We start from the raw sequence: 11,864 nt of genomic DNA, 5'->3' as shown, positions 1-11,864 counted from the left end.
AAAATGCACCTAATATCTCTGAGACTATGAAGCAGTTGGCCGACGCCCTGCCTGATAGCAATGCGATCCACGGTTTAAACGTCCTCTTGACTAAGCTCAAGGTTACGCGTGGCGTGAAGGATTACGGGATTAAGGAGGGAGATCTCATTAATGCGGTTGATATTGCGCTATCTAATACTTATTGGAATCCTCGCCGATTGAACGCGCGCCGATCCGCGAATTGCTTCGCAGGGTTTGGACGGAAGAGCCAGCACGGGCGGACTTGTAGATATCCTTTGCCTTTTTATGTTGAAATGTTGAAATGCGTAAATAGCTCTGTGACCCGGGAATAATTTGATTATATTTGCACCAAAATTCGATTTCTAGGCAGTTGGTTTGCTGTCTGCCAATGGGCTCTGTTGTATTTTACCGTTATCCATTGGCGGGGTGGTGGGGGGATCTTTTTTTTCTCCAAAAAACTTTTTGCAATTTCTCGTCATTTTTGGTTCACTACCACGCTTCCTCCCTCTATCTTACAAAAATGGGGTCTGAAATGAAGTCAGCCCCTGTGCTGTCGACTGCTGATGATCGTATTCTCGAAGAAATCAACCTAGTGGCGACGCGAGACCCAACGGCTCCAGTGTCAGACGATGAACTTTCCATTACCTACGATATCGAGCGCACATTGAAGGATATTCGGCAAGCGCGGTACAAGCGCATTGCTCTCCAGTTCCCAGATGATATGCTTCCTGATGCCCCGCGAGTATTTCAATTGCTCAGCCGGGGCCTGGAACGCGAAGAAGTCGGCACCAATGGCACACAGCCCTCGAACCAAACCGACCCTAGCAACGCCGATGCCGACCTTGCTCACTCGATAACGGAGCTCCAGGTGGAGGATAAAACAGAACAATACTCTCCTCGGTTGACAATTTTGGCCGACACATCCTACGGGACCTGCTGCGTTGACGAAGTGGCCGCGGAACATGTGGACGCAGATGTGGTTGTGCATTACGGGAGGTCCTGTCTGTCGCCAACAGCTCGGCTACCCGTGATCCATGTCTTCACACATAAGGATCTGCCCCTTGAACCAGTGATACGAGCGTTCAAGGCAACTTATCTTGATCCAACGACCAAGGTTATCATCGCAGCCGACGTTACCTTTGCAGACCACGTTCCTACGGTATACGCTCGCCTGATGGAAGAGGGATATAGCAATATATATGCAACGGAAGTTGTTCATGAACCTTCATCATCGATTCCCAATCGCACAGTTCCCGAGTCGGTTCGAGAGGCGCCCGAGACTCTGGCCGACTGGCAACTGTTTCACATATCCGATCCGCCAACAGCCCTCATGATGACGCTCGCGTCTCGCGTTGCAGCAATCCATATTTATCCTACCAACGACCTTTCAAATGAGAACGTTAATCCATTGCCTGCTTCAACTACTGCGGTTTTGCGACGCCGCTATGGCACTCTTGCCTCTCTGACAACCGTACCTATCTGGGGCATTCTTATCAACACTTTGAGTGTCAAGAACTACCTGCATATTGTGGAACATGTCAAGGAACGAATTGCCAAAGCAGGCAAGAAGAGCTATATGTTCGTGGTTGGCAAATTGAATGCTGCCAAGGTAGCCAATTTCAGTGAAATCGGTGGTTGGGTGGTCATTGGTTGCTGGGAAAGCTCTTTGGTGGATAGCAAGGATTTCTGGAAGCCAGTCATCACTCCCTTCGAATTAGAGCTGGCCTTGAAAAACGACTCAGACCGGGTATGGACAGGAGCGTGGCAGAGTGACTTCCAGGCAGTCCTCGACGCACCAGCCCAGGAGGTCAACGGAAATGGAGATGACCAGGAGACATCCACTGGCACAACCATGTCCGATGAGGACGACATGTCAGAACCCGAGTCGGCGCCGCCTGAGTTTGACTTTCGGACCGGTCGATACGTCTCACATTCCCGCCCAATGCGGGATCCCGCGCCTCGCGCTTCTCAAGTTGATGGATCATCCACCAGCGGGCCATCCGCTGCTAGGGCACTGGCGCGACGAGCTAAGGGTGACTTGGCTATGATCGGCGGTGCCTTTTCACCAGGGGCTGAATACTTGCGATCTCAACGGACATGGAAGGGTCTGGGTAGCGACTTTGATATTCGATATGATGAGGAAGACTTGGATGATAGTACCCTAGTCAAGGAAGGGCGCAAGGGTATTGCGAGGGGCTACACTGTAGGCGATGCGACCGACAAACATTAGTCCACATGGCCTAGCATAGAAACCATTTGCAATAGACTCAGCGATCAGTGCATCGTATTTCCTATGCATAACAAAATCTACGAACGACTGAAAATCCGGGGTTTTGATGGCTATCACATGACGCTGGTCTCTCCTAACGGGCGCATCCGGATATCACCTTGTGTCGCTCACCTTTTGCACTTGTTTTCCCACGCCTTTGCTTCCTTTCATTGATTCAGCGTCATAGGGGCATAAATAATCATTCTCTCTTTCTTTGCTTTCCCCTCTCTTTGGGGATTTCGTCTGTTCCCCTCCTTTTATACCCCTCCCTTTCTCCGTTCCCCTTCAGATACCCCAATTCGTCAGCCCTTGCTACCTGATCTTTTCAATTATCGACTCTTTACCTTTAATGGCCTTGCATGGTGGCTTACCTCAGGGTGTGCTTCCCCCCTCGATTGCATCTTCAAGTTGTCTTATCATGTGCCGCGTCTCTAACCGCCGAGCTCGCGACCTCGCGCCATTTCGATCTTCGACCTAAGAACTGGCATCTTTTGTTCACCCAGAACATATGACGAATCACGATCTCGACACTATGGCTAGGGGGAATGTTCCTGGTGAGGACCCAGCGTCGCACCCGACGGTGCTGGAGAATGCCTTACAACACTCTGTTATCCCAGAAGAACGGACCCTGTCCACCTTTGAGCGAGTGATAACAACAAATGCACCTATATTCGAGTCTTTATTACTTCAGATCCCGACCGATACCATCATAAAGCTGTATCACACTTCAAATTACCTCCGTACGTTTCTTCGATCATATCCGACCGCATGGAAGTCACTCTCGTTTCGCCTACAATTTCCTTCAAGCACTCTGCCAAATCCTCCAATCAATGACCCAAGCGGCCTTGAAACAGCGCCCGCGCGTCAATCCAGGCCTTACGCGCTAGACATGTTCCTGATGAATGTGGTTATCCCATTCAGTAGGTGTTTGAAAAGTCTAGAACTGGATAACACGGCCATTTCGGGGGAGAACCTGACCTCAACTGTGCTGCATTCACGTCGGGAGACGCTGGTACATCTCTCCGTTCGGGGCTGCAAGAATGTGTCTTTGAAATATCACATCGTTCCTTTCTTGACCATGTTCGCGCTGCAGTGTGACATGGACATGGAGAATAACACCGGCAGCTCTCCCGGGATGCAACAACTTGCTCTCAAGAGTATCTACGCCTATCGCTGTCGTCACCATAGAAGACGCCCTTATCTATCATCCTCACTGATGCGGAAGGACGCTGACGCGGAGTCGACCCATGAACTTGTCAATATCTGCCACAAGCTAGGTATATGGACTGATACCGCTTGGTGTACCACACCTGCCGGTAGATGCGCTCGCAGAGCCGGTTATGTCAAATCAAGGTTCCCGCATGGAGCAGGGTCGCCGGAAGTCTGGGTTGTCTTTGATCGACTCTGGAGATCCAAAAATTGGATCGGCCCAACCGAAACTGAGACCTCTCAGCCACACGTATACGATGGAAAGCTGTGGGAGAATCGCGACACTGGATTTTATGGCGAGGCATTAGGAACTGGCGAGGGTATCGACTGGGGTGAAGGCAAAATGACGCCTGCCCATATGCGCCGGAGTCATACCCAATTTGTCGACAAGATCCGCTGTGACAACTGCCTCGAGGATATCTCAGAGCGATGTGAACATTGCAGCGTCCTGATGCACTGTGTCGGATGCCGTAAAACACTCTGCGCAAGCTGTGCCCACGAACGGCCGTATCTTCACAGAAGCACAACATCTTCGTCTGAAAAAGCCCAGAATGCACCGGGTTCTTTCTGGTGGGCACCAGGGGCCACACACTCTCCAGGCTCAATGCAGGATCCCGTGGATATTCTGACCGATCCCCATCAACCCCATGGTACAGGATTGGACCCACCGCCTATCCTCAATTTCCATTGGTGCTGCACCAAGCCTGACCTCTCTGGGGGAGGTGGGATTAGCATCGGACCTCGCAATGGTGAGGTGGACCAAGTACGAGCCGTACCTTTGCCTCGTGGCCAAGGTTGGGAGGACCTAGAGTACACAGTTAGTGAATGGAGCAAGACGTTCCCCAAGTATGCATATGGGGATCCGAGCAAGCCGGACTATTCGCTTGAAACGGGTCATCTGGCGATGATGAAGTGGCTCCTAGGACCACCTAACCGGGAAGTCTCACCGTGTCCGCGTAACTTGTGTCAAGGATGTTACGATTCACCACAGTGGAAGGTGCACTGCAAGAGCTGCTCAAGGCCTCTCTGCATTGAACATGACCTCCGCGGGCTTCGCCTAAGGATTTGCGGTTACCGAGACCTTGAGACGGAAAAGCAAATCATTCAAAATCGGTGGGCTGGAAATCTTTCGGGATCTCTTATTTCTAGTCAAATTCCCGAATACGACCTACTATTCAGAAGCCAGGAGCTTCTTGACTCGACCAACAAAAGCTACATTGACGATTCACGTCAGGATAGTATGGACGAGGAAAATACACCCGAATCACATGTTGGTGATCAGTCGGCTCCTGTTTCCTTCTTCTCCAACCAACCAACTCGCTCATTTTCGGCCCCTGCATCTGACCATTCTTCCCCTCCCTCATCCTCATCCTCCACCTTCTTTGATTCGCCGCTATTCGAACCACGATGGCAAGGTTGCCAATCCTTTTTCTGCCCCCCGGCTGATCCTATGACCGGAATCAGGGATGTCCGAGGCGGTATCAGGGATCCACGTCCTAGGTGTTCTAGCTATCTGCGCGAATGCAAAGGCTGCAGGGTGTATGTATGCGCGGACTGCATATACACTCATTCCCCCTGCAAATGCTCGTATTGCGAGGAAACATACTTGTGTCCCAACTGCGTGGCGGACCTCCCTCGTGACAGCCTGTGCCGCCGTCGCCAGGAGGAAAAGGCGCAGCGTGACCGCAAATGGAAAAAGGAAATGCAAGTGCTTGAAGCAATCCTGGAGCTCAAAGTGGCTAATGAGCTAGCTGAGTTTGCAGGTGAGTTCTTTGACCTCGTCGAGCGGCGCAGCAGTCTGCCTTCGGAGACGGAGACAACGGTCCCTTTTGATGACGGGATTGTCGATCCTTTCGAAGGTGACATTGCAGCACCGGAAACATCCGCCTCGCATTTCGAGTCTGATGACCTTGACTGGTTCCTCCCAGACTCGCATTAGTCCGAGGCGCTGCTCACCGTCTCCGTTTCGGACTTTCGGACTTTCATGGTTCTCATCCTAAGTTTGTTTTCCCTTTTTTTCCTGTTTCCTTTCTCTCGGTTTTTTCAGCGATCTCATATACTGGCGTCATATGGGAGTCTATCTACTTTTATGAAATATTTTCTAAGCAATCTATCCCAGCGGGATCAATATCATGTCTTAACCCGGCGTTGTACCATGCGAATATGGGCGCATTGCGCATACGTGTTTCTGCCACCCCCTCTTCAAACCGGGCTGAGGCTGTCTATGGGCGGTTCCTCGGGAAGGGCTGCGTTGACATAACTGGCCAATGGATGCAGGCACCAACGCCAGAATTTACGATTTATTTGTTATTTTTACTTTCATTTGCCGACCTGCATGGGGAATGAATGTGGAAGTTGACCATGTAAAGACATATCTTAAAGGATCAGGTATTATTTTACCGCTTGCTCTTTATCTCTTCATCCTTGTAGCCTTAGACCAATGACCGTATCTCCCTTGTGTTGGATATTGAACCCTTGACTAGTCTAAGGTTTGATACCCTGGACAAACTATAATAACAGCCAGTAATAATGCACAGGCAAGACCAACTCCGTTCAGATAGCGGAATGTAATCAAGCAAGCCCATTAAACCATCATCTTCCGTCAGCTGGAATGAACAAGCATAGCCCCGATCAAACATCCCAACTGTGGTTTCATCATCTGACTGTTCTGACATGCCCTTGACAAAAGCACCAAAAGCATCTTAGCGTTTCAGAACGTGTCGGGCCGTAGATGGATAGAGGGATGCGGTCAAGGACAACGGCCATGACACAGCGCTAGCGTATGCAAACCACGTGGATTGTCGAGATGCAACGTCTACGGCTCTGCACGTCCCGGGGCTATCGGCGGTGTAAACGCTATTTGGGCCAATAGAGCCATGCAGGATCCCGGGTAGTGTTGGGCTCTACCTTGTACATACTACAGTGTTATAGGGTTTTCGAGCGGTCCGTGTGATTCAGCCAGCCCTTTCGGCCTTCTAGCCTTCCAGGGTTGGAGGGTTGGCTCCAAGGTTGGCTCGTTGGCTTCCGGGTTGGACTCTGGGTTGGACTTCAGGGCTGAACTTCAGGGCTGAAGATGTTGGGCGCCAAGATCTATATCTGTTTTTGTTGCCCGTTGTGAAAGTAGTGGAGTATATCCATAGAGTACGGAGTACTCCGTTATAGATCGCAGAAGTATCAACTCGGGTGGATCGGGCGATCACTGGGAGGGAATCCAGTTCTACCCGCTTCCCCGGTGCCCCTTTTTATTTTTATTTTTTTATTTTTCTATTTTTTATTCTTTAAAATTGTGATTCTTCTTCAATATGATACGTATCAATCCTTTCCCACCCCTTAAAGCGACCCAAGATATCCGATCGGTTGGCGCGGATGTGGTTCCTCAGCCCCCGATTGGGTGCGGGACAACTTCGGTATGCTGGAAGCCATCCTATTAGTCGTACCGACAAGGCAGATTTGGAATGATCAGGTATGGAGTACAACTGTTGTACAGAATGTACTATGCTAGGTCCCCTTATGGTCTGACATCATCCCCATCCAGTCCAGTCACTTTCTGAAACGGTACTTTTGCTCAAGGGGTAAAAATAAAAAAAAAACCCGTCACAAACTGATCTCGCCAATCAGAAACCGGCAATTCAGCTCTTCCCTAAGACAGGCTAAGCGGACCGATGGCCCGTTTTTCAATTTAGGCTCCAAAAGGGAGGATGTCGGTGAACGCGTTCCTTGACCTTTAGACGCGTGACCGGTCTATTTCCGAAGTCGACATTATTTGACAGGGATTTTTGGGTTTTGTTTTTTTTTTTCTCTTTGGGAAATTAAGAACAGGGTTCTAGTGTCGACGATTTATTATTGATTTTTAATTGATTTTAATTCTGGGGTGGTGTCGTTTATATAAAGCCGTTCCTGTCGCACGTCGATTTGACTTTAATCCACCCACTTCCACCTTCTTGAGCCCCCTGAGAACTATACCTACTTCATTCTCGAACACCACTTTCATATCCACCATGGACAAAATCGAGACACCCAAGGAGGAACCCAAGGAGGAGCCACAGAACAGATACAAGCCGACAATCGTTGAAGAGTACCAGATGAAATGGGACCAGATGCTTCAAGACACCGCAAGGCAAATCGACCAGATTCGAGGTACGTTACGTTTCTGACATGGATGCAGAAGAGGGAAACTGACAGCTAGCATAGAGAACGAGCTAGCGAGGATGGCAAATAACAAGAATAATGATGATGATGATGACGACCAGCGCCAGCGCCGTTGAAGCTGTGGGATTTATTGGGAACCGAGCTTCTGGTGTTTGCTTTTTTGTGTGCTTTTTTTTTTTTCTCTACGGATGATGAGAGCATGGATGGGATCAGATGGTGTTTTTTTTGGGTACATTATTATACCTTGAAGCTTCGGTCATTCGCTTTACTACTTGGAAGGCAATATACAAGGCAACATGCAGGAGAACACACTTTCCTTATATTTCTCCACTTACACAACTCCATGCGATGTAAAATAAAATAAAAAAGGAAAGAGAGAGCCTCAAGTGGGGGTGGCACTTGCCTCTCCGGGGTTTATTGGTTTGTTCGACATATACTTTGTCCACTGCATTGCCAATCACCCTCAGATCCCTTTTCAGCCGATGCATGTCATGGCTGCCGCTAACGATCAAGTCGCCCACCCATCCTTGTAAGCCATGCTTGTCGGTGGTCCCAAAGAGGCAGGAGACATTTCCTAACGGACCCTAGACCCCTCGATGTCGTCGCGCACAATGCCACCGTGATTCTAAGCGGTGTGCTTCTCGGGGCACTGCTTGCGTTCATCACTTTTCACCTGGGCTGGCTGCGCCACCATGTCCGTCTGAACGACCGGTTGGTCAACGCCATCTTCCCGCTGGGGCCTCAGGTCTTTTTCTTTACATTACCCTTGTGGTTTATTGTGACATTACGCCCTGCTGCGCGCTTTTATGGTATGCATATCACAGTGGTGTGGAGTCAACCGGTCTGACTTTATTAGTACTCGTAGCGGAATACGCTACTGCGGTTTATCGATCGCTGATGTCATACGCGTTCCCTGCTCCGGAGTATAATATCATTCTGGAGAGCACCATCACAATCCCGGCTCAAATGACCGCGCCCTGAGATGTTGAATACGGAAATCGGACAAAGGACACTTGACATATACTTCGGTTTCAGATTATGCAGTCAAACAAATTCCCAGATACCGAGTACAAGTGTATTGTAGAAGGTATTCCGCAAAAGTCATAGGCGATTAGGGCTGGCGGCAAAAGCGCCAACGGGAAAAAAGCCAAGTGTCTCCACATCTTTCCTTTTTGGGCTTTTGCTCCTCCATCCTCACCTGAACACGAATTATTACTCCGTATACTCCGTGCCTACCTTGTACACCGTTACACCGTCTATCAAAAAGCCCCCCTTACTCTATCTTTGCTTTTTCTGACCTGCCATCATGTCTGCCGATCTCGACCAAAACCCCTCCCCCGCCGACCTAGCCGAACGTGAACGCGAGAACAAAGAGCGCAAAGCCCGCGAGGATGCGGAACAGGCCCAGCTCCCTTACAAGTGGACACAGACGATTCGTGATGTGGATGTGACAGCACCGATTCCCGCCAATTTCAAGGGCCGCGACTTGGATGTGCTGTTGACCAAGAACAAACTCCGCGTCGCAATCAAGGGACAAGAACCCCTCATCGAGGTATGTCCACTGTTCCCCACCCCCGGAGAATTACACCATACACTCTAAATCAACACATCCAACCCAAAAACCGGTCAGCTAATTACCCCCATTTTTCTGTTCAGGGCGACTTCCCCCACGCCATCCGCGTCGACGAATCCTCTTGGACCCTCGAGACTACCCCCACCTTCCCCGGCAAGGAAATCAGCATTCATCTCGATAAGGTGAACAAGGTCGAATGGTGGCCTCATGTTGTGACTACTGCTCCCAAAATCGATGTCACCAAGATTACGCCCGAGAACTCCAGTCTGGGCGATCTGGATGGCGAGACTCGCGCCATGGTCGAGAAGATGATGTATGATCAGCGACAGAAGGAGATGGGTGGTCCCAGCAGTGACGAACAGCGGAAGATGGATTTGCTGAAGAAGTTCCAGGCTGAGCATCCCGGTACGTTGTTTCCTCTTCAATCTCTCGAATTTCTGCGATGTTCTTTCGTTTCAATATGTTGCTAACCTGCTTGCAGAGATGGATTTCTCTAATGCCAAGATGGGTTAAACCCACCCTTGGATAATCTTCGATGAGTGATGAATTGCATGGCGTTTCTCGAATCCAATTCCGAGTCTTGATGGGGTCAATATATTCCTAAAAGTAGATGTCTTTTATTCAGTTTCTGGTCAACTTCTCATTGTTTCTGCGAATACGAGAATTGCCTAATCGGGGATAGCGTCCGTTCTAGTCTTCTCTTTCGCCTCCTCGTATTCTCCGTCACCACCTAGTTTCTCTTCTATTTGGACACATGAAGTGGCCAGGCTGATTAGAACAAGGCGCAGTTCTACAGACTTGAGCATCGCTAGTTGCCTTGCACCAGTCTGACATCTCAGGCGCAGAGCTATATCGTAACCATATCTCGATGAGAAGGGCTACGGACACACTCCCCGCACGCTTGAGACCAGCTTGTTCGTATCGTCTTCTATATACTTCGGATTTAATAGACCGTCGGCAAATATTCCCCGTGTCAAATTTATACTTTGAGAAACGATGGACGACACGCAATCTAAACCCCTGCCCCGGCCACGCTCGTCTAGACACATGCAGGGACAGAATATGGTCTTTCGAATCCCAAACTACAAATCAAAGGATTCTCTAGCGTGCGGGTCCGAACCATCTGAACCGGTCTATCATTCCCGTAGGTCTCATCGCAAATCCCGTGCCGGCTGTGTGAACTGTAAGCAACGAAGAGTCAAGGTATTTGGGACGCCCCCATTATCAACCGTCTGCTGATAATGACCGATCAAGTGCGATGAAGCAAAACCACGTTGTCTCCGGTGCCAAAAACATGGCAGCGAGTGTGACTACTCGGGCCAGCCAGCCCGACCTCAACCTCAAAAGACCAATAATATCATTTCCCAGTTCATCAAGACCAACCCTGACTTGATCTCGATTGATTCTCCAGCCTCTTCAATGTCTCTAATGATGGTCGCGGACAAACTGAATGAATTACTGCAACCGCCCTCTGCTACCGGTATCAAGCTGCCGAGAGCACTCACAGATGCCACAGCATCAACCCGCACCGTGGAAGCATTGCATCATTTCCACAAAGCCCCAGCCTTTGCAACCGAAAGCCAAACACCCGTTCGAATCGTAATGGGCAAAATGGTCCAACTTGCCTTCGAAGTAAGTCCATTCATAGTCTATCTAAAAGCCATGTCTCAACAAAACACAGCTATAATCTACCTAATAAAACTCCCAAACTAACACTCAAACCAACCCCAGACCCCCTTCCTCATGCACGCCATAATAGCAGCCGCAACAACCCACCTCTGCACCCTCCTCCCAGACAACAAAGACTACCGCCTAGCAGAAGCCTACCACTGGCAACAAACAATCAACCAATACTCGACCGAAGTCTCGAAAACCATAACCCGCGCCAACATGGACAAGCTCTACTCCACCTGCATGATAGTCAGCATGCACTCCTTCCACCAAGAAACCTTCAGCCCGCGCACCTCCTTCGTCTTCACAACCGACCCAACCGCACTAACCTGGCTCCGACTCCAAGCCGGCATGCGCTACCTCCTCGAGCGCACGGGCCACTGGCTCCCGCAGAGCATGTGGTGGACTGTATTCATGGAGTCGCGGGATGCATCGCTGGACTTCGAGGATAAGCGTCCCGGGCGTGTGGGTCTTGATCCGGATTTGGCGGATCTTTGTGGGATTGCGGAGGATACGACTGTCGAGGGGAATCCGTGTTTGTGGCCTTTGCGCATGCTTATGGGGTTGTTGCCGTTTGAGAGGAATACGAAGAGTTTTAAGGTTTATAATACTTGGATGGGGAGGCTGGAGAATCCGTTCTATGGGTGTTTGCTTAGGAAGGAGGCGCCGGCGCTTGTTTTGTTGGCTTGGTGGTTGGGGCTTATGTGTTATGTTGAGGAGTGGTGGGTTGAGATGAGGGTTCGCTCGGAGTGTACGGCTATCTGTATGTTTTTGGAGGATAGTTGTGATCCGTTGGTTTTGAGGTTGTTGGAGTTTCCGGCGTCGTGTTGTGGGTATTTACTTCGACATGAGCAGGAACGGGCTGGGGTTCTTGAGTTGAATTGATGTCGGTTTGAGTGAAGTTGGTTTATATCTTGGATTCGTTGCAGTGATACCCTTTTTGTTGGTTGGTGTTTTATCGAGGGTAGTAGTAATCAAGCTAGATGTGGAGCA

The 11,864-nt window shown here is 49.9% G+C and overlaps 7 protein-coding genes across 7 annotated transcripts; all 7 read left to right on the top strand.

Annotated features, from left to right (window-relative positions):
- Positions 1 to 26: 26 nt before the first annotated feature.
- On the top strand, positions 27 to 321 carry N7518_006654 (uncharacterized protein; the record flags this gene model as incomplete). The annotated part of the gene is made up of 2 exons (XM_057187581.1): positions 27 to 264; positions 314 to 321. The coding sequence occupies 2 exons, from the start codon at positions 27 to 29 to the stop codon at positions 319 to 321; spliced, it is 246 nt and encodes an 81-aa protein (XP_057039284.1).
- Positions 322 to 520: 199 nt separating this feature from the next.
- On the top strand, positions 521 to 2,230 carry N7518_006653 (2-(3-amino-3-carboxypropyl)histidine synthase subunit 1/2; the record flags this gene model as incomplete). Its single annotated transcript, XM_057187580.1, has 1 exon — positions 521 to 2,230. One exon carries the CDS (start codon positions 521 to 523, stop codon positions 2,228 to 2,230), a length of 1,710 nt encoding a protein of 569 aa, XP_057039283.1.
- A 547-nt stretch (positions 2,231 to 2,777) lies between these two features.
- On the top strand, positions 2,778 to 5,417 carry N7518_006652 (uncharacterized protein; the record flags this gene model as incomplete). The annotated part of the gene is made up of 1 exon (XM_057187579.1): positions 2,778 to 5,417. The coding sequence occupies one exon, from the start codon at positions 2,778 to 2,780 to the stop codon at positions 5,415 to 5,417; it is 2,640 nt and encodes an 879-aa protein (XP_057039282.1).
- A 2,059-nt stretch (positions 5,418 to 7,476) lies between these two features.
- On the top strand, positions 7,477 to 7,743 carry N7518_006651 (uncharacterized protein; the record flags this gene model as incomplete). Its single annotated transcript, XM_057187578.1, has 2 exons — positions 7,477 to 7,615; positions 7,670 to 7,743. 2 exons carry the CDS (start codon positions 7,477 to 7,479, stop codon positions 7,741 to 7,743), a joined length of 213 nt encoding a protein of 70 aa, XP_057039281.1.
- Positions 7,744 to 8,109: 366 nt separating this feature from the next.
- Positions 8,110 to 8,608, top strand: N7518_006650 (uncharacterized protein; the record flags this gene model as incomplete). The annotated part of the gene is made up of 3 exons (XM_057187577.1): positions 8,110 to 8,156; positions 8,216 to 8,436; positions 8,484 to 8,608. The coding sequence occupies 3 exons, from the start codon at positions 8,110 to 8,112 to the stop codon at positions 8,606 to 8,608; spliced, it is 393 nt and encodes a 130-aa protein (XP_057039280.1).
- Positions 8,609 to 8,933: 325 nt separating this feature from the next.
- N7518_006649 (NudC domain-containing protein) lies at positions 8,934 to 9,713 on the top strand (the record flags this gene model as incomplete). The annotated part of the gene is made up of 3 exons (XM_057187576.1): positions 8,934 to 9,179; positions 9,284 to 9,605; positions 9,682 to 9,713. 3 exons carry the CDS (start codon positions 8,934 to 8,936, stop codon positions 9,711 to 9,713), a joined length of 600 nt encoding a protein of 199 aa, XP_057039279.1.
- Positions 9,714 to 10,619: 906 nt separating this feature from the next.
- N7518_006648 (uncharacterized protein) lies at positions 10,620 to 11,756 on the top strand (the record flags this gene model as incomplete). The annotated part of the gene is made up of 2 exons (XM_057187575.1): positions 10,620 to 10,832; positions 10,932 to 11,756. 2 exons carry the CDS (start codon positions 10,620 to 10,622, stop codon positions 11,754 to 11,756), a joined length of 1,038 nt encoding a protein of 345 aa, XP_057039278.1.
- Positions 11,757 to 11,864: the final 108 nt, after the last annotated feature.

Source organism: Penicillium psychrosexuale (genome assembly GCF_028828465.1).
Source record: "Penicillium psychrosexuale strain IBT 29551 chromosome Unknown utg000004l, whole genome shotgun sequence".
Classification (NCBI taxonomy): domain Eukaryota; kingdom Fungi; phylum Ascomycota; class Eurotiomycetes; order Eurotiales; family Aspergillaceae; genus Penicillium; species Penicillium psychrosexuale.
Note: the sequence above shows the minus strand (reverse complement) of the source record. Positions and strands in the feature narration are given on the sequence as shown.